This window comes from Camelus dromedarius, chromosome 15, assembly GCF_036321535.1.
Source record: "Camelus dromedarius isolate mCamDro1 chromosome 15, mCamDro1.pat, whole genome shotgun sequence".
Lineage (NCBI taxonomy): Eukaryota > Metazoa > Chordata > Mammalia > Artiodactyla > Camelidae > Camelus > Camelus dromedarius.
The window spans coordinates 10,935,707-10,963,462 of NC_087450.1; the positions used below are offsets into that span (position 1 = coordinate 10,935,707).

The 27,756-nt window shown below is 54.4% G+C and overlaps 1 protein-coding gene across 1 annotated transcript; it reads left to right on the plus strand.

The window, feature by feature from the left end:
• The first annotated feature begins 1,113 nt into the window (after positions 1 to 1,113).
• FBXO41 (F-box protein 41) lies at positions 1,114 to 27,529 on the plus strand. The gene is made up of 13 exons (XM_064494391.1): positions 1,114 to 1,452; positions 13,644 to 14,695; positions 16,222 to 16,450; positions 16,937 to 17,010; positions 17,265 to 17,623; positions 18,431 to 18,672; positions 18,906 to 19,021; positions 19,143 to 19,295; positions 19,455 to 19,550; positions 20,961 to 21,079; positions 21,255 to 21,413; positions 22,692 to 22,807; positions 22,940 to 27,529. The coding sequence occupies exons 2-13, from the start codon at positions 13,782 to 13,784 to the stop codon at positions 23,000 to 23,002; spliced, it is 2,640 nt and encodes an 879-aa protein (XP_064350461.1). The 5' UTR covers positions 1,114 to 1,452; positions 13,644 to 13,781; the 3' UTR covers positions 23,003 to 27,529.
• The last annotated feature ends 227 nt before the right edge of the window (positions 27,530 to 27,756 follow it).

The following is a 27,756-nucleotide window of genomic DNA, read 5'->3' on the forward strand; positions in this document are numbered from 1 at the left end:
CAACTCTACAGATTATCCTTCCAGACACTAAATGCCCGATATCTCTGCCTTGGCAGGAACAGGATGGGGTCGAGGAAAGTCCTCTTCAGCCTCATTTATTGGCGAATCCTGGGGCTATGCTAGATTTCTGTACTGCTGTAGCTGGACTGCCCCCATGGCCTTGGCCCTCAGCCCTGCGCAAGCCAGTTTCTTTACCTTTGCCCAAGCACTGCCCCTAGTCTGAAATGCCATCTCTTCTTTTCCTCATCCAAAGCTCAGCTCAGCTCAACCCTAGGTTTGGGAGCCCCAACACCCTGTCTGATTTCCCCACTGAAGCCCTGTAGACTTTCTCCAAGCCTAAGACAGTCAGATTGTTCCTGCTTCAACAGCTGGCTGGACCTTAAGCCACGGGCGGGCCCTCTAGGTGCTCCAGTCCCAGGGAGTCAGGCTTCTCCCCTAACCAAGTTTGAGGTGGCAATGGGTGAGAAGGAACCAGGGCCAGGGGCCACTGCCCCTTTCTTCCTCCTCCAGGTCCCGGATAGGACCTGTGACGGGGACACGTGCTCCTAGACGACACCCTCAAGGACAAGATTGGGTCCCGGGACATGACAGAGCCCCTCCTAGTTCCCCTGGTTCCCCACGGATGCCCAGAGGGGCCTGACCCAGGCAGTCTCCGCGGAGACTGTGCGTCTGACTTGAGGTCGCTCAATGCACAGCCCCGGCGCGCATCCCAGGAGGCTGCCTAAGGGCCGGTGGCCGTGATCCCAGGAGTAGTGCACCGCGCCGGCGCTCTTCCCGACCCACACCCCCCCAGAACCGCCCACCTCCGAATTTGCCCCGAATGGGAGCAGGCCCAAGCCAGAGTGGTAGGGTTAGGGCGGAGAGGTTTGGATTAAAGGTGGGCAGCGCAGGTCACAACCGGAGGTGCCCGGGGCATGGAGAGTGCACTGGGCGGTGCTGCGACCCAGGAAAACAGGGACTGAGGGGGAGCGCGGCTGGGGCGCCCCTGCACCCTCAGGGCGGTGCCGCGGACCCTCCCCCACCGAAGCCACCTTCAGCGGAAAACGTGGGGTCCCGGCGCAGCCGCTTCTGGCGGCATCTGCCGCTCCCCAGCTCGCAGGAGAGCCCGCCCCGGAGGAGGGGCCGGCTCCGCCCCACCTCCTCGCCGCCTCCCTCCCCCTTCCCTTCCTTTCCTCCGGCCGCGCGCCCCCTCCTCCTCCCTCCTCCTCCTCCTCCTCCATCCTTCCCCCACCCTGTTTGTGTGCCCCTCCCGCTGCGACTGGCTGGGAGGCTCGGCCGCCCCCGCCCCGAGAGGGAGGCGGGGGCACCAGCCGCGGCGGCCACCCGAGGCTGCGGAGGGGAACGAAATCCGAGGCCCCGAGGCGGCCCTGCATCCGGCCCGGGCACGCGGGGGCTGCCTCTGCACCCCCAGCCGAGGGCCGCGGGGCCTGGCCTCGTCGCGGGGTGGAGGAGGTAAGGGCGAGTCGCGGGCGCGCTGCGGGACCGCTCCTGGAGGGAAGGTTGGGAGGACCTCAGCCGCTGCCTCCTCCTCTTGCTTCCCCTCCACCCCCCACAGCCCTCTGGAGGCCCGAGAGGCTCCCGGACCGGGAGGGATTTGGGCAGGCCAGGCCAGAGGCAAGGAAGGGGTTAATTTAAGGAATTAAAATCAGAACGATTTGAGACCAAGCTTCCCATCCCCCCCCCCCCCCCCCCGCCAGTCGCTCCCCGAGCCAGGCTGGGGGGCGGGGGCGGGCTCCAGACCCCACTGAGACTCCGGACCTTGGAGAGCTGGGGCCAGAGGGAGGGAGGAGGAAGAGCGCCCTCAAACCCAGCCCTCTCCACCTGCTTCTGAAAAGGGGTGGGGGAGGGGCTTGGTGTTGAGGCCTGGCTGGGCACCTGTGCGGGTGTCTGAGTGTGGGAGGGTTTGGGTGCCCGTATGCACGTGTGATAGTCTGGATGGTCTGGAGGTGTGCATGTGTGTGCAATGCATGTTTCTGTCACCTCATATCCCAGTGCCTCTGCCTGTGACTCTGCCCACAGTGATCTGGATGTGTGCACCCCACTGCATTGCTTTGCATGTGAGTGTGTGCCACGGTGCCTGCGTGCACTTGCCACAGTTTGCCTGTGAGTAGCAGTGGGGCCTGCTCTCTCCTTAAGTCGAGTCTGCAGTGAAGGGCCCAGAAGGTTTTCTGGGTGTGGGATCCAGGTGCTGGAGCTATGTATGTGTGACCTTGGGAGGTGTGTGCATGTTTGTAGGAGCCAGAGAGTGAGGGGGAGCTTAGAACAGAAAAGGCAGTGTCAGGGCTGTCAGGAAACAGAGGACTGGATGCAGTGACCCCAGTGGCTCTTCACCAGGCTATAGTGACTATTCTGGGAGGTACACACGTTGGGCCACAGCCCTAGGTGTGGAGAGCCAGAGCCCCCACCTCCTTGGGTTTTAGAGCATCAGGGAGCATTCCTTTATTCCCCATCCACAGGGGCACCTCCACCTGCCTCCCTACCCTTCAGATACCTCCTCCACCTGCTGACAGATGTCTCCTGAAAGCACTGAGCTTAGAGTTTCATTTCTTTGGCCTGTAATGCCATCTACTAATATCCAAATCTTCCTCCCCCATTTCTGTAATTTCCACCTTCTCTGCTCTCCTGCACATGGATTTGACATGGAAAGAGGGAGAAAGAGCTGTTGGGCCCAGAAGGCCAAGTAGGAGGGAGAGTAGATGCCAGGGGCATGGTGGAGAGTTGGGGGCAGGGGAATGACCATCAAGAATGAAACTCTGTGAACTTCTCAACTTTGCCTGATCTGAATTTAACAAAGAGACAGAAAGAGGGATTGTGGTGGTATCCACGCACTTGTTTCTAGATTTAGGGAATATTTATTTTTGGCATATTTGTAGTGGGAAGGGGTCATGGTTGTGGAAAGGTCATTGCCATCCTGCCTTTGAATTCCCTGGACTTTCCTACCTCTCCGTCAGCCCACCACTCCCTTCATTCATTCATTCAACAAGTATTTATTGACTGCTACCATGGGCCAACCTGTGAATATTATCATGTTGGTAGGACATTCTACTTCCAACCCAGAGAAACATGGTATTGAGACTAAGAGCATGGTTTTGAAGTCAGTCAGATAGTCTTGGGTTCAAATAACTGTTTCAGTCATTCACTGGTGTATAATAACAAACCTCCCCAGAATATAGGTGCTTAAAACAACACTGATTTATTATTTCTTGTAGTCTGTGGGTTAGCTGTCACTGTGACTGTGGGCTCACTTGGCACTTCTCAGCTGCATTCAGTTATGAGACTGGCTGGAGAGGAACATCAAGGTGGCCTTTCATCCTCCAGACACGTAGAGGTCTCTCTACACATGGCGTCTAATCACCCAGTAGTCTAGCCCAAGTCTTCCACATGGCAGCTGGATCCCAAGAGAAAGTATTCCAAGAGGATGCTCTGCCTGCATCAGTCTCCCTTAATGTCCTATTGGCCAAAGTCACAGCCAAGCTCTGAGTCAGTGTGGGAGGAGACCACATAAGGGCAAGAGTCCTGAGGCGTGGCTCATTGGCTGCCACCAAAGCGACAGTCTGTTACAGTCACTTACTGGCCTTGGATAAGTGTTTTGGCCACTCTGATCCCCAATTTGCTCATCCTAAAATGGAGGTAATACCAGCTACTTGGCAGCACTCACCTGAGGACCAAATGACAACCATGTTTTCTCACCAGAATAATTAGTAGATGAATGTTCACTGTCTTGATTACTAGGCTGCAAGCACCTTGAGAGCATTACTATCTAATTCATTTTTATGTCCCCAGTGCCTGGCACGGGCCTTGTGGTTGACCTCCTTCTGTTGGGTGGATAGAATAGAATGAAACAGACAAGTCCTAAGCCTTGGAGCTCTGCAGGAGCGACAGTGTCAAGAAGACACAGCAAATTCTGAGTTCCCAGTGGGTGACTAGCAGAGCTAGTCAGGGGGAAGCACCTGTTATTTGAGGTGATTCTTGATTTAATTGTAACCAAATTCATCCAGGTCCACGACAATGAGTGGTGGCAATCACTTTGGTTACAGAAATCAATCAATCGATCCATTATTCACAGCAATTGTTTTAAGAATATACTAATGTCTGTTGTGCGTGTGGAAAGTGTGAGGGTGACTCATTGTCCCTGCCTTCTAATGTATGTGTAGGGTGGGATCTGATGTACAAACAGGCCCATGACCAGCCAGCATGTGATACCTGTTACCATCTGTGAAGAGCTATGGTAAGGAGTGATTCGTGTTGTGGTGTGACTTGAGCTGGAGGAGGGGGCAGAGGGCTTCATGGAAAGGGTAGCATGTGAGCTGGGCTTGCAGGATTCACCGGTTAGAGAAGGGAGTCCCAGGGGGAGGGACCAGCATGAGCCAAGACCTGAGGATATGACATCACAATGGCACTTCTCAGTGAAACTAAGCCCCATGGGGCTAAGGATACACATGAGATGCAGAGGTGAAAGCTAGGGCTGGCCAGACTGAGTGGTGGTCAGATTCCAGCCAGCCTTGAGGGCAGGCAAAGCAGGGAGGACTTGACCTCTCAGAAGATGGCCTGCTTGCAGAGATGTTTTATTAGAAGAAGAGTGATGTGCCTGGATCTCTTTTTGCGGAAACCATGAAAATTCAAAGCTGGAGGAGTTAGAGACTCCAGTTCAAAACGGTATCAATGTCCAGATAGAATGGGGTAGTAGGTCTGGGGCAGTGGCTATAGGGAAAGCAAGAAATAGAGTCGGGGGTGGAGAGGTAGAGTGTGTGCTCAGCATGCATGAGGTCCTGGGTTCAATCCCCAGTACCTCTATTAAAATCAATCAATCAATCAATCTAATTACTTCTCCCTCTTAAAACACACAAAAAAGAAATAAAGTCAAATATTTTGAAGATAGTATTGACAAAAATCAGCAACTGATGAGATCTGAGGTGGATTTTGAAATTCAGAGATGCCTTGGAGGGGTGCATGCAGGGTACCAAGTAGGTAATGAGCATGTTGGTCAAGATGGAAAACCTGAGAAAGAAGCAGGTTTGATGGTGAGTCTTGTGAGCTCACTATTAGCCATATTAAGCTCTGAGCCGCCTGCATTGAAATATCCATTTTGTCCTCCCTACTTACTGCTTCTAAGAAGCACTTTTAAAAAAAGAATTGCTATAAATTACAAGTCTGAGGCATTGAGTTATCCATGCTTCAGGCTAGCGGAAGTGATGGTATAGGTTAAAATTAGGTTATCTGTAGAAGCATTTAAATATGTTCAGGTGGCTTTTATCCTCGATAATGTCTCCAGATTCTCCCAGGCAGCCTCCTCCCCTTCACAGCTGAGCATCCTGCATCCACTCACGGTCTGCTCGCATCCTTACCTCACTCTCCTCTCGACCCACCTCAGCCAGGCTCATTAGAGTGGCCCTCTCTATAGTCACCAGTGGACCTTTCCCACCTCTGCTCTGACTTGAGTTGTCCACGCCTGTTGTTTACACTGAATTCTACACTCCTTCCACCCCTGACGTCCTCTTCTCCCTAAGGTTTTCTGCCAGAAGTCCCATTTCTGCTGTTGGTTCTTAGGAACTTCTTGGTTCTTCTTACTCTGCCTCTTTGAGCATCCACCTTTTCCCCCCTGCTCTCTTCTCTCTGCACCCTCTCCCTGGTCCTGCTCATCCAACTTTGTTTTTATGCTTAAGTTGCCAAAACTGTATTTTTGGCTCCATACTGCAAACTAGGTACCAAACATCTTGACTTCCAAGGCCCACTGGAACCTCAAACTCATGGAATCTACAACCAAGCTCACTATCTCTCCCCAAAACCTGCCCTCATTCATTCTCCCTCTTACTGAACCACATCCCCATCTACAGAGATGCTCAAAACCCAAACCTGAGCCTGATCCATGACTCCTCCCTTTCATACCCGTGCAGTCATTTGGTCACCAAGCCTTCTCCACTCTCTTAATTGCTCCCACATCCGTCCTTCTCCCCATTTGCACTCCTGCTACCTTGGCTGACAGTTTCCACCTCTGTGGAGGGCTGTGTTCCTACAGCCTTCTTCCTGATCTTGGCCCTCTGTGGTCCATTCTCTAAACTACATCTGATTAAGTCCTTGCCATCCCCTCATTCCACAAACACTTACTGAGCATCTACCCTGTGGCAGGCTCTGTTGCTAAGTGCTAGGGAAACAGCAGTGATTGAGAAAGACAGTGTCTCTCCCTTCTGAGCCTCCATTTTCCTTCCTCAGGGGAAGCATCCCCTTTCTCACTTCCTTGCCTTTGTACATGCTGTTTCTGCTACTCAGGATGCCTTTCTTCCCCTCCTCAACTTCAATAATTACCCTTCCTCACCTGACAACTTTACTTTGCTCATCAAGGGTCAGCCTAGATACTACCACATCTGGGGGTTCCCCAACCCCCCATTTCCTCAAGCTAAGTATAGACCGTGCCAGTCTCTGGCGTAGCGTTTATGTCATGACTATATTGTCCAATGCTTTGTCTGTCCCAGGAGATCACAAGCTGCTTGAGGGCAAGGACTGGACCGTGTTGGTCTGTGTGTCCACAGCGTATCTAGCACAGCACCTGGTATATTTCATGGGACAGAGCAGGGACTCAGTAAATGTACATTAAATATATTTATGTTTGAATAGAGTTTAGGAGGAAATTCTAGGTTAGGAATACAGATTTGCAAGAGTATTAGTTAAGACTTTTGATTGCAAGTGATAGAAATCCAACCCAAACTATTTTAAGTCAAAAAGGATAGGTACTCATTCACGTAACCAGAAAGAAGAAGGATGAGTGGGTCTTGGGCACAGCTGTGCCCAGGTTCTCAAAAATAGGTGAGGACTCTCTCTCTAACCCTTGACTCAGCTTCCCTCTGAGTGTTGCCACATTTTTTTCTCCATGAGGGCTTTCTCCATGAGGTAGCGGGGGCCGCACAAGGCCATAGACAGCTTAGTCATCCTAGCATATGACCCCACAGGGGCAAGAGGACTTCTTGGTCTTTCATATAAATTCCCAGTGAGGGGTTCAGTTGGCTCAGCCTGAGGAATCATTATGGCCAGGAAGACGGGGGTGCTATGATTGGTCAGGCCTGGGTCTACCCTACTAGGACTGGCAGCCCTGTCAGAACCACATCCTCTTTTTGGGCGGCTCACCAAAAAGAGGACGAGATGTTGGTAATACCAGAAGGTGAGGAAGACTTGCTGAGCAGATAAAAATAATAATGTCCACTGCAGGAGATCTCAGTGACCACGTGGTAGTGGAAGCCATGAAAATGTAAGATGATCTGTGTTTCTGGCAGAGTCGACATGTGAAAACGTGACAGTAGACAGGAGCCAGAGAAGACACAGCTTGAGATGGCTGGTCTTATTTAGGAGATGAGACTTACACACTGGAAAGCCTTAAAAAAAAAAAAAAAAAAAAAAGATAATGCCTCTGGTTGATTCTTCTACCCAGAGATAATCTTGATCTGGACTTAAAAGAAAGTAGACTTGAAATAGACATCTGAGATGGGGGGAAGAAATAACAGGTCCTGAAGATGGCAAGGGGGCAGGGCCAGGCTGGAAAAGGAGGCAGGTCTTAGGTCTGCAGAGGTTGCTGATTTGGGGAGACTAGAATGCAAAGGAAAATCTCTGACTGTTCTGTCAGGCTGCTCACAGTACAGGATTGGGATGGAATTTGAATAGACAATGCTTCTATTTTTCTTTTTCTGTCTGTCCTCTCCTCTCCCTGCCTCCATCACCTTCTTGCCTGCATTCAGGCAAAGCTTCATGCTCATGCTGAGGTGCTGGGTATATGTAGGGAGAAACATTCCTAAGAATGATTCATAGTCATTCCTCAGCTCCCAGAGATGGAGGGAAACTGTGGGGTGGGGTGGCCTCAAGTGAGCAGCCACCTGGACCCCAGAAGCCCCTTCCTTCCTCTAGCTTGCACATCCACACTCAGACCTGCACCCCCTAGGGTACCCCCTTCCCCTGCTCTCTAGAAGCCTGCCTAGCAAGGTGCTGTGCGGGGATAGGGTGCTTTGAGAGTGCATGGAGTGGGGAGGAATTAAGCTAGTACTTCTGCAGCTCTGAAAGATGCCCCCACAGGAGGGACCAGCTCTTAGCTGGGATGGACAGCCACACACAGGTGCTCTGGCACCAGGCTGACCGTACGTTAAGAATAACCCTATTCCTGAACAGTTGTGTGTGTGTGAACCAAATGCTACTTACAATATCTCCCTGGTCACTCTGCCAACTTCTTCAGTTTTATCTATGTCATTCGTCTATTCAGGTTTTTTCTTTCTTCTTGAGTCAATTTTGATAATTTATATTTCCCTAGAAAAGCACTCAGTTCATCCAGATTTTCAAAAATTTGGGCCAAGAGTTGTACCTGGTCGCATTTCAGTAATTAAAAAAAATCTTCTCTGTGTCAGTGGTTAGATCCCTTTTCTCATTATAATATTATGTCTTTGTTTCCTTTCGTTTTTCTCTTTGAATAGATTTGCCAGAGGGCTATTGGTTTTGTTGGTCTGTTCAGGGAGCCGTCTTTTGGATTCATCTCTCAAGGCTACTTTTCGAGTTTTAAGATACCTAAAGGGTGACAATGTTAGAACAGTAACTAAATAGTTCTCAAAAAAGAGATTCAAGTCCCTGTCTTATTTATACTAAGGTAATTTTAGATGAAATAATACAATAACTTGGATTTGCTCAAAATTATCCAGTGGTAGGGGTAAGTGTGAAGCCGGGAAACAGTGTCCAGATGAAACAAAACTGGCCACGAGTTGATAATTGCTGAAGCTGGATGATGAGTACAGAGAAGTTCCCCATCATATTGTCTAGATTTTGGAACATGTGTTAAAATGCCCATCACAAAAAGCTGTTTGTTTGTTCTTTGAATCTTTCTCTCACCATGCATACCAAAAATTTCTAGATGGATTAGAACTCCAGTGTATAAAAGGAAACCACACACCCTGAAGAATTTGCATGCTAACCAATCATTGTCAGTTTATAGTGTTATGGCTATTTGTTTAAAGCCCTTAATTTAAAAAAATCTTCTGGACTTTTAAAACATTGAGATGACAAAGTACTAAAAGAAAACATATAACTTTATATAACCCTTGGGTGGGGATGGGTTTTCTAAGCGTTGACAACAAAAACAGAAATCCAAAAGATTTTACCGAAGCAAACTTTAAAGCTTTAATATGTCAATAAAGACTGTAAACAAAAGTAAAAGCCTGTCAACACACTTGAGAAGAAAATGTCTGTTATATAAATGACAAAAGATCAATATCATAAAAAGTCTTTGCAAATCAATAAGAAAAGATGAATGCTCAGTATAAAAAAGGAGCAAAGTAGTGCACAGACAAGTCACCAAAGAGATATAAATGACTTCAAATTGTGGGGAAAAAAAAGTCCAGCCATTAGTAATCAAAGAAATGCAAATGAAACAGCTAGGCTATTTTTTTCTCTTTCAAATTGGCAAGAGTACTTCAAGGCCAAAGCACTAAGCCGAGAAGTTTGGCTACAGCTGACGAATGATGGGAGCCATTGAAGGAGCATGAGCGGGAGTCATCTGGAGACAGAGGCATCTGGTGCCTTGTGTAGGATGGTGGAGAGTGGAGAGACTGAAGGCTGGGCCAGCAGTCCAGGAGTTGAGGGAGCACAAAGCATGAGTAAGAACAGTTGTGTTGTGAGCATTTGAAGGAGGAATCAGCAGAGATGATTTGTTGGTTAGCAGAGAGCAAAATCGAGGTGTCCAGTGCTGCGGGGTGACTGGGAGGACACTGGCACTGGTGAGGGAAACAGGGATGCTGGGGAGTGGGTGAGGGGAAGTCCAAGATTTGATTTTTGACACTGTGGGTCACTGTGTCAGTCTACAGCGTCTTTACTGGCAACTGACTCAAATGATTTAAGCTATAAAAATTTTTTGCCACCTCCCACAATTGACAAGTCCTGGGTTAAAGTTTTAGGCATATCTGTATCTGCGTGCTCAAGGGATGTCATCTCTAGTCTTTTTCTTCTTCTTCCCCAAAGAAAGGACAGAAATGGCCACCAGCATCTCTGGGCTCATATTCTGCCAGCTGAGCACAGGTCCTGGAGTGGCTGGATCTGCCTGGCCGAAGAAATGCACCCAGTCAGTAACTAATGATAACTGTGACTGATGGACAGGCCAAGGTCACGTGCGCTCCCCTGGAGTCAGGGGGTGGGGTCAGCCCTACCCAAACAGCATAAACTCAGAGTGGGGAGAGGTTTTCCAAGGGAAAATGGGGGGCGGGGGGTCCAACCACAAAGGGGGACTGGAGCTGAGCAGCTAAAACAATAAATGTCCACTGTCTTCCACCTCTGTCCAAGATCCAGACAGATCTCTATTCTCCTATAATTAAAAAAAAATTTTCTGTTTATCATAATGCAAGTATCTGTCACAAAAACTTAAAACACGCCTGTCCTACCTCCGGAAGGAGATGTTCCAAGTTCTCACCCACTTACCCTGCCCAGCCCCAATTCAACATCTTGGTGATGGGCTGTCTGTCTGTCATGATACTGAGCCAGCCCCTCATGGTCTTTCAACTTATGGCCAAACGACACTGATGGAGGGAAAATGGGATAGCTGAAAGAACAAAACCCCTCCCAGTTGAAGAAGGGAGATGAGATAAAACACTCAGGGATCACAGGTCCATAGCGTGGTTCACATGCTCGACCACTCGGTGTGCACAAGGTTCCCTGGCCTGCCTGTCGGCTGCTCTGGTCCTGCTGTCTCTGAGAGCCTCCCCTGCCCTTCATGCTCCGTGGCCGTACAGGAAAGGGGCTTTGAGGGGTCACCTTCCATGGGTGCAGGTTTGGGGGTGGGAAACTCTAGGGGCTGAGTAATCTCTGGCCTTTGTTTTCCAGGTTTGTGGTTTTTTTCCTGGCAATACAATACCCTTAATCATTAGGAAGCTCTCAGTCAATTTACATTCAGCCATCCCCAGAGCTATTAACCAAACTAGAGACCTCACTGAAAGTTGTAATTCTTGAATCAAGTCCCTGGTGATGGTGTTGGGGGAGGAAGAGGAGTTGTCTCTTAGCAACAGGCCTTGGTCCTCTGCCTGTCCCAGGAGCCCTCAGTTATGTGGCTGGAGCTAGGCCTCTGCCGCCGGCCAATGCAACGCCTAGCCTACGGTGAGAGGCAGGATCCATTTGCTCCTCCTCACTTAAGCTGCATCCCAGTGGAAGGCTGCTTGTGTTGGGCAATGGCTGCCTCTGTTGAGCTGGGAGAGTGTAGCCACAGGGGTTCAAGAGAGCCTGAGGAGTCCGTAGCCTGTCAGGCCCCAGGTTTGTCTCCCTCTGTGTTTCCAGCCTGCCTGTCTTTGCTTGAGCTGACTTTAGCTAGAAGCAGAGGACTGGCTCTTAATTATCTGACTCTCAGCCATATTGGATTACTGGCCTCAGGCAGAAAGGGCCTCTCTGAGCAAAGCTGCATTTTCTTCCTCTCTGCTTTCAGATGGGCCTCTTTCAGCCACAGTGTGTCTCTTTCTTGCTGGACCTTTCTGAAGTCCCTGGGAAAATCCGCACCCCAGCATGGTGATATTTTTATACAAGTCCCCTAAAGTTCTAGCCTTGGTAGGAACATCTGAGTTCTAGAGGCAGTGGGAGAGTTTAATCAGCTGCTTTGTTTCTGTGTAGCTGTGTAGATGGGGTTCACCAGCTTCTGAGTAGGGGGAGTGGTACACTCTTAACTCCCCGACTTAGTTCAGCTAATTCCTTCTTAGGGTCTGTGCTTTAAAAAAAATTCCATTTCTGATTCTAATTTCTGAGTTTGGACTTTTTCCTAGTATAAGTAAGACAGCCCAAACTCCAACTGGCTTAAGCAAAAAAGGGAATTGATTGACTCACACCATCAAACAGACTAGGATCTCAGAGTGTGAGGAATCTCTCTTCCTCCATCTCAGTTCTGCTTTGTGTTGGCTCCATTCCCAGGTGGTTCGTCCCAAAGGAGACAAAGATTGGCCCTCTCAACCCTGGCCCTCCCCATCCGCTTAGAAACCTGAGCCCAAAGAGGATGCTTTCCCAGTAGTGCCAGAGAAGTCCTGGAGAAATGACTCGCTGACTCAAGTTGGGTAATCTGTGCCCACCCCAGGACTCTGTTCGGCCAGGCCAATATCACATTCTTATCCCTGGAGTCAAGGGTGGACCATCAACTCCTACCCAGACCACATGGACTGAGAGAGTAGGGAGGAAAAGATGGTTCCCCATGGACAAAGCAGGGTGCTCTTACCAGGAGGAGGACTGAGTGCTGGGCTGGCAAAGGGAACAGACATCCACATGGAAATGCCAAAAGGCAAATGGAGCTCCAGGATAGGTAAGGATGGAGAGGTGGAGCTGAGAGGCAAGGCTTAAGGATGTGATTGAACCAGACTATGGGAGTGAACCAGACTACCTGGAAGAGGATAGAGGCTAAGAGGGGCATGAAGACAGACCTCGCATCAGGAGGTAGCAAGAAGAGGAGGTCAGAGAACCCAAACTGGGCAGCTTCATTGCAATAGTACCATCCAAGGGACCAACGAGGTGAAGACCCTTGATGCATCGTCTGATTAGCAAGTGGTCTGTGACCCGGGGGAGCACAGTGACAGCAGATGGTGGCTGAAGCCCAATTGCAGGCAGTTGGGAAGAGGATGGCAGTGAGGAATAGGGTAGAGACCCCACAAGGCAGGGGAAGAATGACTGGAAGCCAGAGATGAGGCGGAATGGGCAGCAGGAGTTGTGGGTGACCAGGGGTGGGATGCCGGGAATGGTGGTGACTTGTGCCAGAAGGGGAATGAAGAAGACAAATATGGCCCTTGGAGCAAAGGGCAGGGCAGGGATGGAAGGGTGTGGCCCAGAAGCAGGAACAGGAACAAACAGTGACACACACATAGGTATCATCAGGTGAGGTTATATCTTGGTCACTGCAACATGGTACCATTAGTCCAGCCGGTCTGATGAGTGTGGTTTGCGTGACATGGACATAAATAAGCATCTTCTTTTAAGGATTTTTTTTTTTTGAGATGTAACATACATACAGCCAAGTACATATAGTGCACTAATCTTAAGTGTCTTAAGTGTATTAACTGTATAACCTATGCATAACCTGTATAACCACCACTCATACCAAGATAGAGACATTTTCAGCATCACATAAGGTTCCCTCTTGCCCCTTCCCAGCCCATGTAGGCCCCAAGGGTAACCTTTATGCTGATTTCTGTCATCATCGATTTAGTCTGTTCTTGAACTCCATGTATATAGAATCCTACAGTATGCACTATGGTCTGGCTTCTTTCATGCAGCATAATATCCATTGGATTCACCCATGTTGTTGCATGTACCAGTGGTCCCTTTTCTTATTGCTGGGTAACATCCCATTATGAATATACCACAATTTATCCATTCTGCTGGTGACGAGTACTTCCGTTATGTCCAGGTTGGAACTATTATAAATAAAACTAATGCCTTTTTTTCCCCCTTAGAGAATTCTCATTCTTTCTCACTCTCACACGCGCACAGCCCTCGCGCGGGTGCCGCAGGCCAGTCCCTAGTGGGAGGGCTGGCCATTGGTCCCCTCTCACCCCTCTCTTCTGGGCTCTTGTTTTCTGGGGAAGTCAGTTTCGTCACGGGTGGAGGATACGGGTTGGAGGTGGGGAGGGATACCACCCTCCTAAGGCCTGCTCCCTCTCTTCTAGCCTCCTGGCCCCCGGCCGCCAGCGCCCTGAGCCTGCCTGACCCCTCAGAGGGGCTCGCCCGCGGCCCCCCATGAGCGCGCCCGGCTGACCCGCAGGGCGGCCGCGGTGGAGCCCGGGCGCCGCGGGGGCGTTGGGGCCATGGCCTCGCTGGACCTGCCCTACCGCTGCCCCCGCTGCGGGGAGCACAAGCGCTTCCGGAGCCTGTCGTCGCTGCGCGCGCACCTGGAGTATAGCCACACGTACGAGACGCTCTACATCCTCTCCAAGACCAACAGCATCTGCGACGGCGCCGCGGCCGCCGCCGCCGCTGCCGCCGCCGCCGCCGCCTCCGGCTTCCCGCTGGCGCCCGAGCCCGCCGCCCTGCTGGCCGTGCCCGGCGCCCGGCGCGAGGTCTTCGAGAGCACGTCCTTCCAGGGCAAGGAGCAGGCGGCTGGACCGTCTCCCGCAGCGCCGCACCTGCTGCACCACCATCACCACCACGCGCCCCTCGCCCACTTCCCCGGCGACCTGGTGCCCGCCAGCCTGCCCTGCGAGGAGCTGGCTGAGCCGGGCCTGGTGCCCGCCGCCGCCGCCGCGCGCTATGCGCTGCGCGAGATCGAGATCCCGCTGGGGGAGCTGTTCGCCCGCAAGTCGGTGGCCTCCTCGGCGTGCTCGACGCCGCCACCCGGGCCCGGCCCCGGCCCCTGCCCCGGACCGGCCTCCGCCTCGCCCGCGTCCCCTTCGCCCGCCGATGTGGCTTATGAGGAGGGCCTGGCGCGCCTCAAGATCCGCGCGCTGGAGAAGCTGGAGGTGGACCGACGGCTGGAGCGGCTGAGCGAGGAGGTGGAGCAGAAGATCGCGGGCCAGGTGGGCCGGCTGCAGGCCGAGCTGGAGCGCAAGGCTGCCGAGCTGGAGACGGCGCGGCAGGAGAGCGCGCGGCTGGGGCGCGAGAAGGAGGAGCTGGAGGAGCGCGCGTCTGAGCTCTCGCGCCAGGTGGACGTGAGTGTGGAGCTGCTGGCCTCGCTCAAGCAGGACCTGGTGCACAAGGAACAGGAGCTGAGCCGCAAGCAGCAGTGAGTGGCCCGCAGGGCCCTGGGGTGGGTGGGTCCGCGAATGTTCCTGAGTAGTTGACTACGTGTGTCACTGTGCCGCCGCCACCATGTGAGTGTGGCTGTTTGTGGCCAAAGTATATGGGATCTGTGGCCACTGGCATGTAATGGTGGTGCGTGTGGGGCCAAGAGTGTCATGAAGGTGTGTGTTTAGGACTCTGAGTCCAGGGCGGTATGACTGTGTGCCTGTCTGAAGACGGTTTCTCTTTCTCTGCCCTCCTAGCCAAGGCCAGCTTCTACATTACAGCACCAGATCCTCCTCCCTTTGCTTTCTCAAAGACATGGCTCAATTCTCCCCTCTCCTTGGTCCTCACCAGGTTTCCCCATCTACTGTATCATTCCTAAAAACATATCGACGGACTGTCCTTTCTCCCATTTGCCTTTGCCCCAAATCACCCTTAAGCTACTGACCTTTCTCTCCTCTTTATAGAAAAAATCCTAGAAAATATTGTTTATAATGCTGGTCTCCAATTTCTTTCCCCCACTTTCTCTCTTGAACCCGCTCTGGTCAGGTGTCCATCTCCATTTCTATCCTCCATGTCATCAATGGCCATATTCATGTTGCCATGGCCAGCTCATCATCTTAGGTCACCCATTAGCAGCATTTAACACAGCTGCTACCTTGAAACGCCTATCTTGGCTCCCACTCTCCTGGGATTTCCTTCTTTTTTAAATTTTTTTTCCTTTTTTTTTTTGTTTTTTGTTTTTTTGTTTTGTTGACTTCTTCTCAGTCTTCTTTGCTGGCTTCTCCTCATTCCTCTGGTCTTTGAGTGCAGAGTTATGGATTGTATAGATGTTATTTATCTGTCCCCATTGTGACATAAGGTCCATGAGGGCAGGAATTTTTCTCTGCTTTGTTCACTGCTGTAGCCCCAACACCTAGAACGGTGCCTGGCGCATGCAGGTGCTCAATAAATGTTAAATGGATGCATGAACCACTGTGAATGCATTTGAGAGTAAATACTCGCGTGACTCTTAAGTGTGCTGTGTGTACCTGCAACTCTTGGAGGCTGGTGCAACTGTAAGTGTGCTTCTGCACCAGAGAATGTTTCTGAAAGCGTGTGTGTGTGTGTGTGTGTGTTTCAATGTGTTGACTGTGCCTGTGAATGCACTTGATATGAGTACATGCCCATGAGTGTGTGGGGCTGGGTACTGGGCTATGTGGACTGTAAGTGTGTGCCTGTGAGTGTTTCTAGGGCGAGAGGGTGGCTGTGTGTGACTGAGTATGCCTATGAGTATTTCTGTGGGGAGCAGGCAGGGGTGTCTGCTTGTGTGTTTGGGGCTGGGCTGGTGGGGGCTGAGTGAGCAGATATGCGCATTTCTGTGTGTGCCATGGTATGGGCAGTGTTCCTGGGAGTGTTCTATGTGTACCCATGTGACCATGAGCAGACCCTGTGCCCATGTCTGTCTCTAACACTCAGGGTCTCCTCCAGAGGGTGGGTGGGCAGCCAGGCCGAGGCCCTGGGGGTAAGAGACTGCTCCGGGCCCAGGGAGGTGGTGCAGATCGACCAGTTCCTGAAGGAGACGGCGGCGCGGGAGGCCAGCGCCAAGCTGCGGCTGCAGCAGTTCATCGAGGAGCTCCTGGAGCGGGCGGACCGCGCCGAGCGGCAGCTGCAGGTCATCAGCAGCAGCTGCGGCAGCACGCCCAGCGCCAGCCTGGGCCGCGGAGGGGGGGCAGGTGGCGCGGGGCCCGGGGCCCGGGGGGGCCCAGGCAGAACGGTGAGTGCCCACCTGCCTGCCCTCCTCCACCTGCACCCCTGAGCCCTGCAACCCAGCCTCACACGCGGCCTGATGCCCCCCCTGTAATGCTCCAGGCTCCCCTTCCTTGGCTCTTCCCCATGAGCAGACCCCAGGCCTGAAGCAGGGGTCCAGGGACAGGGGAGCCCCTTTCACAGCAGAAGTGCCAGCCCGGAGGCTGGAGTGAGATAGGACCCAGCAACCCCTGTCCTCTCTTCTGCCACTCCCTGCAAATGAGCCCCGGAGCCACATGAGAGCCTGGGGTGCTTGGTGGGTGGGGGGAAGGGGCTGGTGAGCCTGTCTCTCTGGGCCGTCTGTCTGTCCACTTGTCCATCTTTCCCAACTTGTTTCCTTCTCTCTCCTCTCCCCGCTCTCTTCTCTCCATCTTGTGCCCTGTTTCTCCTGCTCCTTCTCATCTTCTGGCCTCCTCTACCCCCTGCTTTTCCTGCCCACTCTTGGGGCCCACAGCGAGAACACCACGCAGGCCCAGCCATGCCCAGCACATATGCGGTGTCACGGCATGGCTCCTCTCCCAGCACCGGGTAAGCCTCGGGACCAGCCCGCCCCACACAGCCCACCCTCCCCCTGGAAAGAGCCACTGGCCGGCTGGATGGCTTGGCTTCTCCTCCTCCTACTATCCTTCCTGGGGCACGTCTGTCTGCTTTACCACACTCAGAGGGGATTCTTGGAAAGTAGGGTGGGGGAGTTGCCCTTGGCCAGTGGTACGGGTGGTACGGGGAATGTAGGGCTGGCCTGGTGCCCCTTGCTCCTCACCATCTGGTCCACCCCACCTCAGGGCCTCCAGCCGCATCCCAGCTGCATCCCAGAGCTCGGGCTGCTATGACAGTGACAGTCTGGAGCTGCCCCGGCCAGAAGAGGGGGCCCCTGAGGACAGTGGCCCCGGGGGTTTGGGCACAAGGGTCCAGGCTGCTAATGGTGGCTCAGAGCGAGCCCAGCCCCCTCGCAGCTCAGGCCTGCGGCGCCAGGCCATCCAGAATTGGCAGCGCAGACCTCGCCGACACAGCACCGAGGGGGAAGAGGGTGACGTCTCGGACGTGGGCTCCCGAACCACGGAGTCAGAGGCCGAAGGCCCCTCGGAAGTCCCCCGCCCTGGGCCTTCTGCCACTGGGCCACTGAGCAGCTGCAGGCTCTCAGGTGAGTCCTGGGTGGGGGGACTGAGAAGCCAGTCTGTCTATGGTGCTGGGCCCTCTCATGGGACACAGGGCTGAGGCAGTAAATCTCTTGGGCTCCCACACCTCCTGTCCACTTGCCCCAGACTTCCCACAGTGAGAATGACAAACTCCCTCCTACACAGGGCCCTGCAAGCTGCTGTGACAGGGCAGTGCTGTTGCACGGGGACGCTCGGATTGGATATTGCACAAGGATGCCACAGCTAAGGCGGTCCATTCACATGACATTTACAGGAAGGGAGTTGAGTGTTTAGACAGAAGCCCAGGGCCAGTGGGGAAGGCCCCCTCCATATACACACAGGGCCATGCGCATATGTGGGTGGGTCAGGGTCAGGGTCAGGAGGCTAGAGACTTCAGGTCCTGGTGTGTGGCTGTGCCCTGGTGACTGCTCTGGGCAGCCTCTCACCTGCCTTCCGTTCATAGAGGCATGGTTTCTATCCATCTGTACCCTAGCCTTCCAAACCCCTTCCTTCTTCAAGATTGACCCAGTTAGTTGCCTCATCTAGGGTGACTTTGGACTATGTGCTGATATATAATCTTAAAAAGAAAGTTCACTTGAGGAAGGGCCACGTTTTCCTAACCTGCGAAATTAGGGATGGGAGTGACGCAGGGGAGGGAGAAGCAGAGGCCTTTTGTCCCTCCTCCCAAGTTGCTGGTCCCCCAGCATGGGTCTCTCATGCCCCTTCCTCCTGCAGTTCCTACCCTCCCACCTGCATCCCCATCCTGGCCTTTGACCCTCCACATTCACCTTTGACCCTCTGGTATTGTGTAGCCCGACCCGAGGGCGGCAGTGGGCGGGGTCGGCGAGCTGAGAGGGGCAGCCCCTCACGCTCCAATGAGGTCATCAGCCCGGAGATCCTCAAGATGCGAGCCGCCCTGTTCTGCATCTTCACCTACCTGGACACGCGCACACTGCTGCATGCCGCCGAGGTCTGCCGGGACTGGCGCTTCGTGGCCCGCCACCCTGCCGTCTGGACACGGGTGCTGCTGGAGAATGCCCGGGTCTGTTCCAAGGTGCCTGTCCCTGCCGGCCGCGCCTGCCCTTGGAGTCACCCTTGCTGTGAACCTGCCTTTTCTTGGCAGATTCTTATCCCCACAAAGTCTGAGCGTTGCAACCCTTATAACACCCCAGCTCCAGCCTGAGTCCCCAAAATGATCTCATGGGGACTTCTATCCTGGGGTTGGTCCACCTCCAGCCAACTGAACTCAGACCTCCTCATCCCCAGGTAACCCCCCTCTCTCTGCAGTTCCTGGCAATGCTGGCTCAGTGGTGCACCCAGGCCCACTCGCTGACCCTGCAGAACCTGAAGCCCCGACAGCGGGGCAAGAAGGAGAGCAAAGAGGAGTATGCCCGGAGTACCCGGTGAGGCCATGGTGGGTGAGTGGGGGGGTGCTCCTGGGTCCCAGACCCAGGACTACGTGGGGATGCTTCCCAGACGAGGAGGTGGCCACGAGCAGCTCCCTGACCTCTTGGCCATCCCCAGGGGCTGCCTGGAAGCAGGGCTGGAGTCTCTGCTGAAGGCGGCAGGGGGGAATCTGCTGATCCTGCGCATCTCCCACTGTCCCAACATCCTCACCGACCGTTCGCTCTGGCTGGCCAGCTGCTACTGCCGCGCGCTGCAGGCCGTCACCTACAGGTGAGTCCACGCCACCGGAAGCAAGGCCTCGGGCCCAAGGGATCCCTGGGCTCTGCATACCCTCCCCCCAGGGCTCTTGGGTAAAGGGACCCAAGAGCTCTGTGGCCCAGGGGAAGGGTGCAGAGGCCACCAGAATGGCCTGCTTTATCTTTTCAACAGAAGTGCCACAGACCCGGTGGGCCATGAGGTCATTTGGGCCCTGGGCGCAGGCTGCAGAGAGATTGTCTCCCTCCAGGTGGCGCCTCTTCACCCCTGGTGAGCCCTGGCAGGGGTGGGGAGGGGCAGGGTTGGGCCTGGTGTGGGGCTGAGGACTGAGCAGATCTGGGCCCTTTCCATGAGCTGTTTGGGGTGACAGGTTCATCAGTCTGTGCCTTTAGGCGACAGGAGCAGGGCTTCTGAATCAGACTTCAGGATCACGTCCTGGCTTGCTAGCAGTGTGACTTTGGGAAACCCAGTCATGCCTTAGTTCCTCACCTGTGAAGTGAAGGTGATGTTAGGGTCTATCGTATTAGGACTGTCACTGGCTCTAGTGAGATGTGTGCATAAAGGCTGCAGAGCCCACGTGAGTGTTCATAAACGCTGGCTGAAGTAGCCGGGTTTGTTCGGCACGTGAAAGGCAGTTCAGGGAGGTCAGTGTGTAATACACAACCGAGTGGCTTTCAGAGAATCCAGGGTGTGAGATCATCCATTGCTGTACCTGGAGTTCCTCACACATACCAGGCTTTTGCACTCCCTGTGCCTGCCAGCCAAGCCCCCCGTGGACATGACACCTCCTCCCAGGTCACCCAGTGTCCCTTCACTAACACTCTGGTAGAATTTGTCCCTGCTCCCCTGCCTCCATTCCGGTGGCACCTTGTCCTGGCCCCTCCGTTTTACAATGAGTTCTCATATGTTTCAGTCTGCACTAGACTCACGTTTCTCAGGGCAGAGGCTGTGAATGTCCGTTTCTGTATCCCTGATACTGAGCGCATGGCAGACACCCAAGAGACGTCTGCTGCCTGGGTGACTGTTGAGTGATGAAGTGTTCAGGGAAACAGCAAGTTTGGTGTGAGTGGTGGGCAGGACCCAGAGGGCAATGAGTGTGGAGAAGAAGGATGTACCAAGTTCGGAAAGCCTTGTCTAAGGGGTTGACATTTTTGCATTTTATCTAGGAAGCACTGGGAAGCCATTGGGGGATTTTAGGTCTTAAAAAACAGAATTCTATCAGTCTGATAACGTTCTGCCCCCTTCTTCCCAGAACTGTCCACCTCTTGGGGGCAGAGATGATGTCTATGTTGTCGCCACTGTGTCCTCAAGGCTGAGCTTGGTTGTTCTTGGCCGTAGTGGACACTTGAGAAGCATTTGTTGAATGCCTGAGTGAGAGGTTGTGGGACTGAGTGGCTCGCTGTCAGCAATGTGGAGGATGGGAGGGCGGGGAGGCTAATATGACCAGCTGGATATCAATGGTGGTCTGAACTGTGGGTTGAAGAGTTATTCAGGAATCAGAATCTGCAGGTCTTGGCAGGAGGTGAGGGAAGAGGAGTCATGGAGGATCCCAAGTTTCTGGCTTGAATGGTTGGGTGGTTGGTGGGGCCTGGCCTTGGGGGGCAGGACCTGAAAGAGGAGCAGGTGTGGGTATCGGGCAGCCAGAGGCTTCCCTGACCCCCTCCCTCCACCTCTCTCCAGCCAGCAGCCCACGCGCTTCAGTAACCGCTGCCTACAGATGATCGGTCGCTGTTGGCCCCACCTCCGGGCCTTGGGGGTTGGGGGTGCCGGCTGTGGGGTGCAGGGCCTGGCATCACTCGGTGAGTCTTTCCTCGGGACTGGGTAGGGGGTGCTGGGAAGCAGGCATGGGTGCAACACTGAAATCCCAGGGGGGCTCGGGGCTGCAGCCTGGGGGGTGGCAGGAGCACCACAGCACCTGGCAGGGGTGACCTGGGGTGCTTGTCAGCAGGACCCCTCCCTCTTCTGTCTTCCTAGCGAGAAACTGCATGCGGCTGCAGGTCCTGGAGCTGGACCACGTGTCGGAGATCACCCAGGAGGTGGCGGCTGAGGTCTGCCGGGAAGGCCTGAAGGGACTGGAGATGTTGGTGCTCACGGCCACCCCCGTCACCCCCAAGGCCCTGCTGCATTTCAACAGTGAGTGATGGGGATGCAGGGCGGGGTAGGACCGTCTTCTCTTATCATGCTTTCAGCAAGTAGCATAACTGACTCCCTGTCGCTCCTGGTCAGCAGACACCAGCACTGGAGTCAGACTGACCAGGGTTCTAGTCCTGGCTTTACTACCGGTGCCTTCCGAGGCCAGTGTGGCATTCAAGCCCTTGCCAGCATCTGATCCAGATGGTTCAGTTCAATAGTCATTGCCTTGTGCTCAGTCCACGATGGAGACGTGAGCTCCACAGCACCGTCTACCATCCACCCCGACATGAGCATCCAGTCAGGGGCGCGGCAGGAGAACAGTCTGGTTCTGGAGTTCGACTGACCTAAGTCTCAATTCTGGCTCCACTGCTTCTTAGCTATGTGACTTTGAGCAAGTCACTATCCTCCTCTTGAATCCTGGATCTCCATCTTCTAAGCTGACTTTCTAGAATGGGTGGGAGGATTAAATGAGATAATGTGTATGAGCCCCCCGCCCCCCATGACAGTTCTTAGGGTGAAGACTTCAGCATCGTCCTCTGGCCCTGGCCTCCCCCCAGCCCCCTACTCCCCTCCTGGTCATTCTTCCACCTTCACTAAGGACACAGGTGTGCAGCTTGGGCTGCACACGCCTGAGTGAGACCATCATCCAGGACTGTTTGGTCCCTGGCAGAGCCCCATGTCCAGCACTAGAGGTTCTTTGACCTTTTTGTTGTTCCCAGGCTCCTCTTCTTCCCGCTCCTTTCAGCCTCCCCGCCCTGCCCAGGACTGACCACCGGAACTAACTGCTTAGCCTCCAAAATCCTAACCTCTAGAATCCTCTCGGCCTCTTGACCTTCTTGATCCTTATCCCCCAACGTCATGGCAACATCCAGTCCCTTAAGCCCTCTGCTGCCAACTTATTTGCTCCCTTCCTCCCCTCATCCACGTTCCAGCTGAGACCGATCAGCCTCACCTCAGCCCCTCAGTCCTTGTGGTTCGTTTCCAAATGCCCAGGCCATAATACAGCTGTCCCCTCTGCCAGGGAAGTTGCTAGAGCCCGTGTACAGCTGGCTGTTGTCCACTTGTCCTGCCAGAGTCCACCGCAGCCCGTGCTCTCTGGCCTCACCCTCCACCTTCTCCCCTTGCCCAGCTGAGCCTGGATCTACTCCTGGTGCCTGGCACGTGACCGCCTCTCAGAGGTTCTGATTGCATTAACTAGCCTAGAGGAGAGGAGACAGCCCCACTGTCCCAGGCAAGCCCAGGCCAGACGTGGTCCCCACCTTACCCACCTTTTCCCAGGCATTTGCCGGAACCTCAAGTCCATTGTGGTCCAGATCGGGATTGCTGACTATTTCAAAGAGCCCAGCAGTCCTGAGGCCCAGAAGCTGTTTGAGGACATGGTGACAAAACTCCAGGTGAGCGGTTGGCTCTGAGGCCACCCAGGACCCCAGGTGACATCTGTAGGCTAGAGCTGGAGACCTGGGTGTTTGAAGGGAGGGCTCCACCTGTCTGGCCCTGAGGGGAACTAACGCAGGTTTGGTCTGCAGGCCCTGCGACGGAGGCCCGGCTTCTCTAAGATCCTGCACATCAAGGTGGAAGGTGGCTGCTAACCCGAGTTGGGGGCTGCAGGGCCCCTGCCAGCCCCACACCAGGGCACCCTCTTTGGACCTCCAGAGGGCCCCTGATTTGGATTAGACCTTTGGAGGCCTAGTGTTATCCCTGGCTTCCAGGGAGGGGTTGCCAGTCTTTTGTCCTTCTGCTGGGACTGTGGAGCAACAGGCCTGACCCTGAGCACTGCCTCTCCGGGGCAGGGGTTCGGACAGAAGCTGGCCCCAACTCCCACCCCACCCCCAGTTGGAGCAGCCCTCTGGGCACAGGCAGCGAAGAGCTGAGTCACCACCAGCACTTGGTGTCACCGCCCTGAGGATCTGCAATAACCGCCAGTGGCTCCTCGGCTGCTCGGGCTCCTGGGGCAGGCCTCCCCTTTCCGAGGCCCAGCCTCTGGGTCAGGAGCCTCTGCTAGGCCCCCAGCCAGAGCGGGCTCCACAAGGCAGCTCAGACTTGGCAAGGAGGGCTCTTCTCTTCTCCCTGCCCTGTCCCAGCCCTGCGTGGGGCACCCCCTTCCGCCGGGGCTCTGGGTCCACACGCTCCAGGGAAAACACAGACAGGCCTAGGGGTCTGGGAATGTGGTTGGCCGAAGGTGGGAGGTGAAGGTGCAGGCAGGTAGTGGGAGTGGGCTTGGAAGGGCAAAACATTCAGGGTATCGAGACCACCCCTCCCAAAGGGAGACATTGCCAGGTAGAGAAAACTGAAGAGTTTTTATTGGTGTAGAAAAGACAAGACCCCTGGCAGTCACCACTACCCCACGACACACCAGAACTAAATTCAGAGCTAAAAGGTGCATGTTTCTATACCTTCCACCAACCCTGAGCCTCTGGAGGGGTGAGGTCCTAGCTCTGGGAAACGCTGTCAGCAGTGAGACGCAGTTCCTGCTTCTAATTCAGGTGCTTGGTTAGGAGTCTGATGGCCTTTGGGTCCCTAAGGCTATGTGGGAGGGAGTCAGTGGGCTGCCCTGTGTGCTGGGGCCTGGAGGAGGCCAGAAGGAGGGTGGTTTGGTTTGCTTCTTTGTCTGGCTAGCTTGCTTGAAAATGTGGCCTTGGTAGGGAGCCAGACCCATGTGGCTGAGAACGAGGAGGAGCCTCCACATTGGACTTGCCCCCCTCCTCAGTCTCTGCCAGCCCCATGGGCTGAGGGCTGTGTTGTGGGGGTCTTCTGCCGGGGGCAGTGCTGGGAGCTGAGTCAGAATCACTGGCTTAGAATGCAACCTTGCATGGTTTCCCAAGGACCAGGTCCTGGCACTATGGCTCTAAAGACTCAGGGCTCCCCAGTTCCTCCTCTTAGGACTCCCACAGCAGCACACAGGCTGTGAATCCTGCCAACGTTCATTTGGAAAGTTCTTTCAAACACGAATCTAGATCCATCTTAGGGTTTCCTTCTCTCCAGTTACAGGACGGGCTCTCAGTCCTAATCATTAGGCCACTAGTCCTGGCTTACGGCTGGGCCCCACTAGTTTCTCAGTCCTTTCCAGGGACGCAGCTTTCTGCCACACCTTGGCACAGACATCAAGGCCCACCCTGGTTACCCTGTGACGAGGCCTCCAGAGCTGGGCGCCCGCAGGCCCAGCAGTGCGCTCAGCTTCCCCGGCTCCCAACCCAGCTGAGTCCTGGCGTTTCCCACTGTTGATGACTTTTCCTCCATGGCTTATTCTGGCCCTGCCCTTTGAAGACCCCAGATATCAAGGGTGTCATGTTGGCAACTCCCTGTCCAGCCCTGCATGGAGCCTTGGCTGTGTGGCATCTCCACCCCAAGAGCAGCAGCTTCCATTGGCTCCTACCTCTCCAGCCCTGTCCCCAGGAGTCACGAAGGAGAAGCACAACTCTCCTGTGCTCCGCAGCCTGGAAGGGAGGTGGAGGTCCATTCGGCCTGGCTGCCCTGGGTGTGTCTGTCCTGCTTTGCCAGCTGCACCCTCCATAGCCCCTGCTCCCTGCGACCCCAGGACCAGAGGGGCTTCCCTCCCTGTCTCCTGGACAAAGCACAAGGGGATGCTTGCTTGGCCTGAGCCTGTCCTACTAAGGGACTTTTTTTCTGCCCCAGGAAGCCTCCATCCCTGAAGACAAGGCTTTGGGCACTTTCTCCCTGGGAAGGTGCCCACTGGAACTGGGTCAGTTCTGGGAAAGCTCAGGGTGCACAGGCAGCAAGCTCAAGTGGGAGAAGGGTGGTGCTGGAAGGTCTGACCTTTGTCCCAGGCTTCTTGTTCGTTCACCTGTGCAGTGGTGCTGAGCACCACCCCACGGGGGGCAGCGGTGAGCAAGACTCCCCTCTCCTCTGGAGGTTAGCCTCTCACGAGTTTGGCTGTTTCCAGGGAACCCACCTGTATTTTCCAGCTGAGTGTGGGAGGGCCGTGTGGGCAGGCATGTCGCACAGGCCCAAGCCCCTGCCAGTGGCAATGACGGGTCACAGCGTGTCCCACTGCACACCTGGGGCTGACAGACTTGTGCGCCCTGGCCTTCATGTCTGTCCTGCAAACTGGCGGGTTTGCAGGCTCCCCCCAGCCCCCCACCAGCTCGTTAGTATTTTTGCCTCTCCTCAGGGGGATAAGCACTGCTGCTGAGTGAGGAGCTTTTGTTTGCTTGGATGCTCCGTGGGTCACTTCTTTGGCAACCATACACCAAGGGCTAAGGGATGGGAACAGGGACAGAGGGCCTGGCCACCCCACAAAGCACCTCATTCTTCACTTGCCCAAGGAGAGCCCTCCTCCACATCTCACACCTGATGAGCTGCAGAGTGGAGTATCAGAGAGCAAACCAAAGTGGGCCCTGCTCTGGGGTCCCAGCATGTGGAGAGGTCCCACGGGTGGTGGCCACTTGCTGTCCCTACCACCTCTCCTTGCCATACAGCCCAGCCCAGTCCTGGGAAACTTGGCAGATTTGCCTTGAGTGTGTCATCATGCTTTATTCAGGCTGCCTCCCCACAGCCCTGGCAGACAACAAAGGAGATGCTGTATCGGGTCTCTAAAGGAAAGGGAGTGGGCTGCCCAGAACCATGGCTTTCACTGGCCACCCAAGGACCCAGGCAGCATGCTTTCCTAGTCCCATGAAAGTGGACTTTGAGCCAGCCCCTTAAGAACTGCTGGGGGAGAAAAGAAAAAAAAAAAAACAAGCCACCTCTTTCCCAAGACCTGCTGCTCCGAGGTTTGACTCTGTCCCTTGCCTTTGGGTCCTGCCTGTCCCCGGGTCCTGATCTCTAGTCCTCTGGGCTGCAGGCGGGGAGCTGCCCAGGCCCCAGTCCCTCTTAGGCGCTAAGTTGAAGACCTTTCCAGAGTGATTATTGGTGCCAAAGATCCAGTTCCTGGTGGACTTGGGGTGAAGACAGGAGAATGGGTGCAGGGCCCAAGTGCCCAGAGGAGTTAACTCATACCAGTGGGATCTGTCCCAGCCTGTTGGTCCCTGATGAGTCTAACTTCCCTCCCCCAGGGGCCTGGCACTTCTCTCTTTACCCCTGGTGGCCATGCTTTCTCACCCAGCCTTGTCCCAGGCCCGCATATCTGTATATATTGCTGTGTATTTTGTGTATGTATTTATTCCCAGACAAGTGTGTTCATCTACAGCCTTGCCTGAGGATAAGGTTTAGGATTGGGTGAAGATCAGAATACCAGGGCCAACTAAAGCAACCAGCTCCTAGTCCTACCCCAACCCCTTGGGACCCTGGCCAGTCCCAAGACTGCCCTGACAATCAGGCAGGCTTCCCCGCCACGAGTCCAAGCCTCACCTGCCACCGCTGGCATGGCCCCAGGCTCAGCTCTGCCCTGCCAGGGGTCTTGTATTCAGGGGCAGGCATGCTGCGTGGCTGGCACCAGTAGGCCCGGCTCTTCTAGTGAGGCCTACTGGCAGGGACCTCCAACTGGCCCCCAGGCCCTGCCTTCCCTGCACAGCCAGGCTGCAATGGGCCTGAGCTGTGACGGGGTCTTCCCCCACCCCAAGCACATCAGGCAGAGGGGTGGAGAGCATTTCTTGGTTTTGTTTCTGAAGTGGTGCCTGTACCTCCAGCCCCCAGGGGGCCTTCCCTGGCCCCACTTTTCGGCCCCACCCAGGCATCACCATCCCAGCACTTTGCTCCACATCACCCATAGATGCCCTTTGCCGAATGTACTCGAGTGTATGTATTTAAAGACTCACATGGGCATCAGAATTTGTGGCTTTGTATCCAATAAAAGATGGTGAAACTGGAACAGTTATCTGCCTCAGGGAAGTAAATGGTAGGTGGCCACATCTGCCAGTCTGTCCCCAAGCCTTTCTGAGGCTGAATGCACTGAGGAAGGAGGTGGATGAACTGAGTGGCATCAGTGAGGTGAAGTGAAGCATCAGGATGACCTGTCTCAGGACAGCAGACATCGCTGGAGGAAGGCCACGAAGGCTTCTGCCCCTGCCACAGCTTTCGGTGTCTGCAGGCGGACAGAAAGACTTGGGGTGTCATTTCTGACTCTCAGCCAGAAGAAGCCATCCTCAAGGGCAACCCAGCATAAGTACAGCAGGAACAGCAGACACCACCCATCCCCTCACTGGCATGGTCACCCTAGGAGGCTCTGGCCAGCCAATCAGGCTTTGGCTTGATGGAGACCAAGTTGTCTATCACGGGCTGGTTCAATGTGCCCATTTTACAAAATGGGGTTTCCCCACTGATTCAATTACTCAGGTCTATTTAAAAATTTAAAAATCAGAAAAAACAGGTGTTGAGGCTTAAACTGTGTGTGGCTCTAGAATCAAACTAGTAGATGAACACTTACCCCCACAACTCAGTCAGCTAC

What these genes read in the sequence shown, in the direction of transcription:
- FBXO41 (XM_064494391.1), top strand. Translation starts at nt 13,782, where the DNA reads ATGGCCTCGCTGGACCTGCCCTACCGCTGCCCCCGCTGCGGGGAGCAC. An exon ending in CTGCAGGCCGTCACCTACAG is followed by an intron (nt 19,296 to 19,454) that starts GTGAGTCCACGC and finishes TCTTTTCAACAG; the next exon opens with AAGTGCCACAGACCCGGTGG. An exon ending in GGCCCTGCTGCATTTCAACA is followed by an intron (nt 21,414 to 22,691) that starts GTGAGTGATGGG and finishes ACCTTTTCCCAG; the next exon opens with GCATTTGCCGGAACCTCAAG.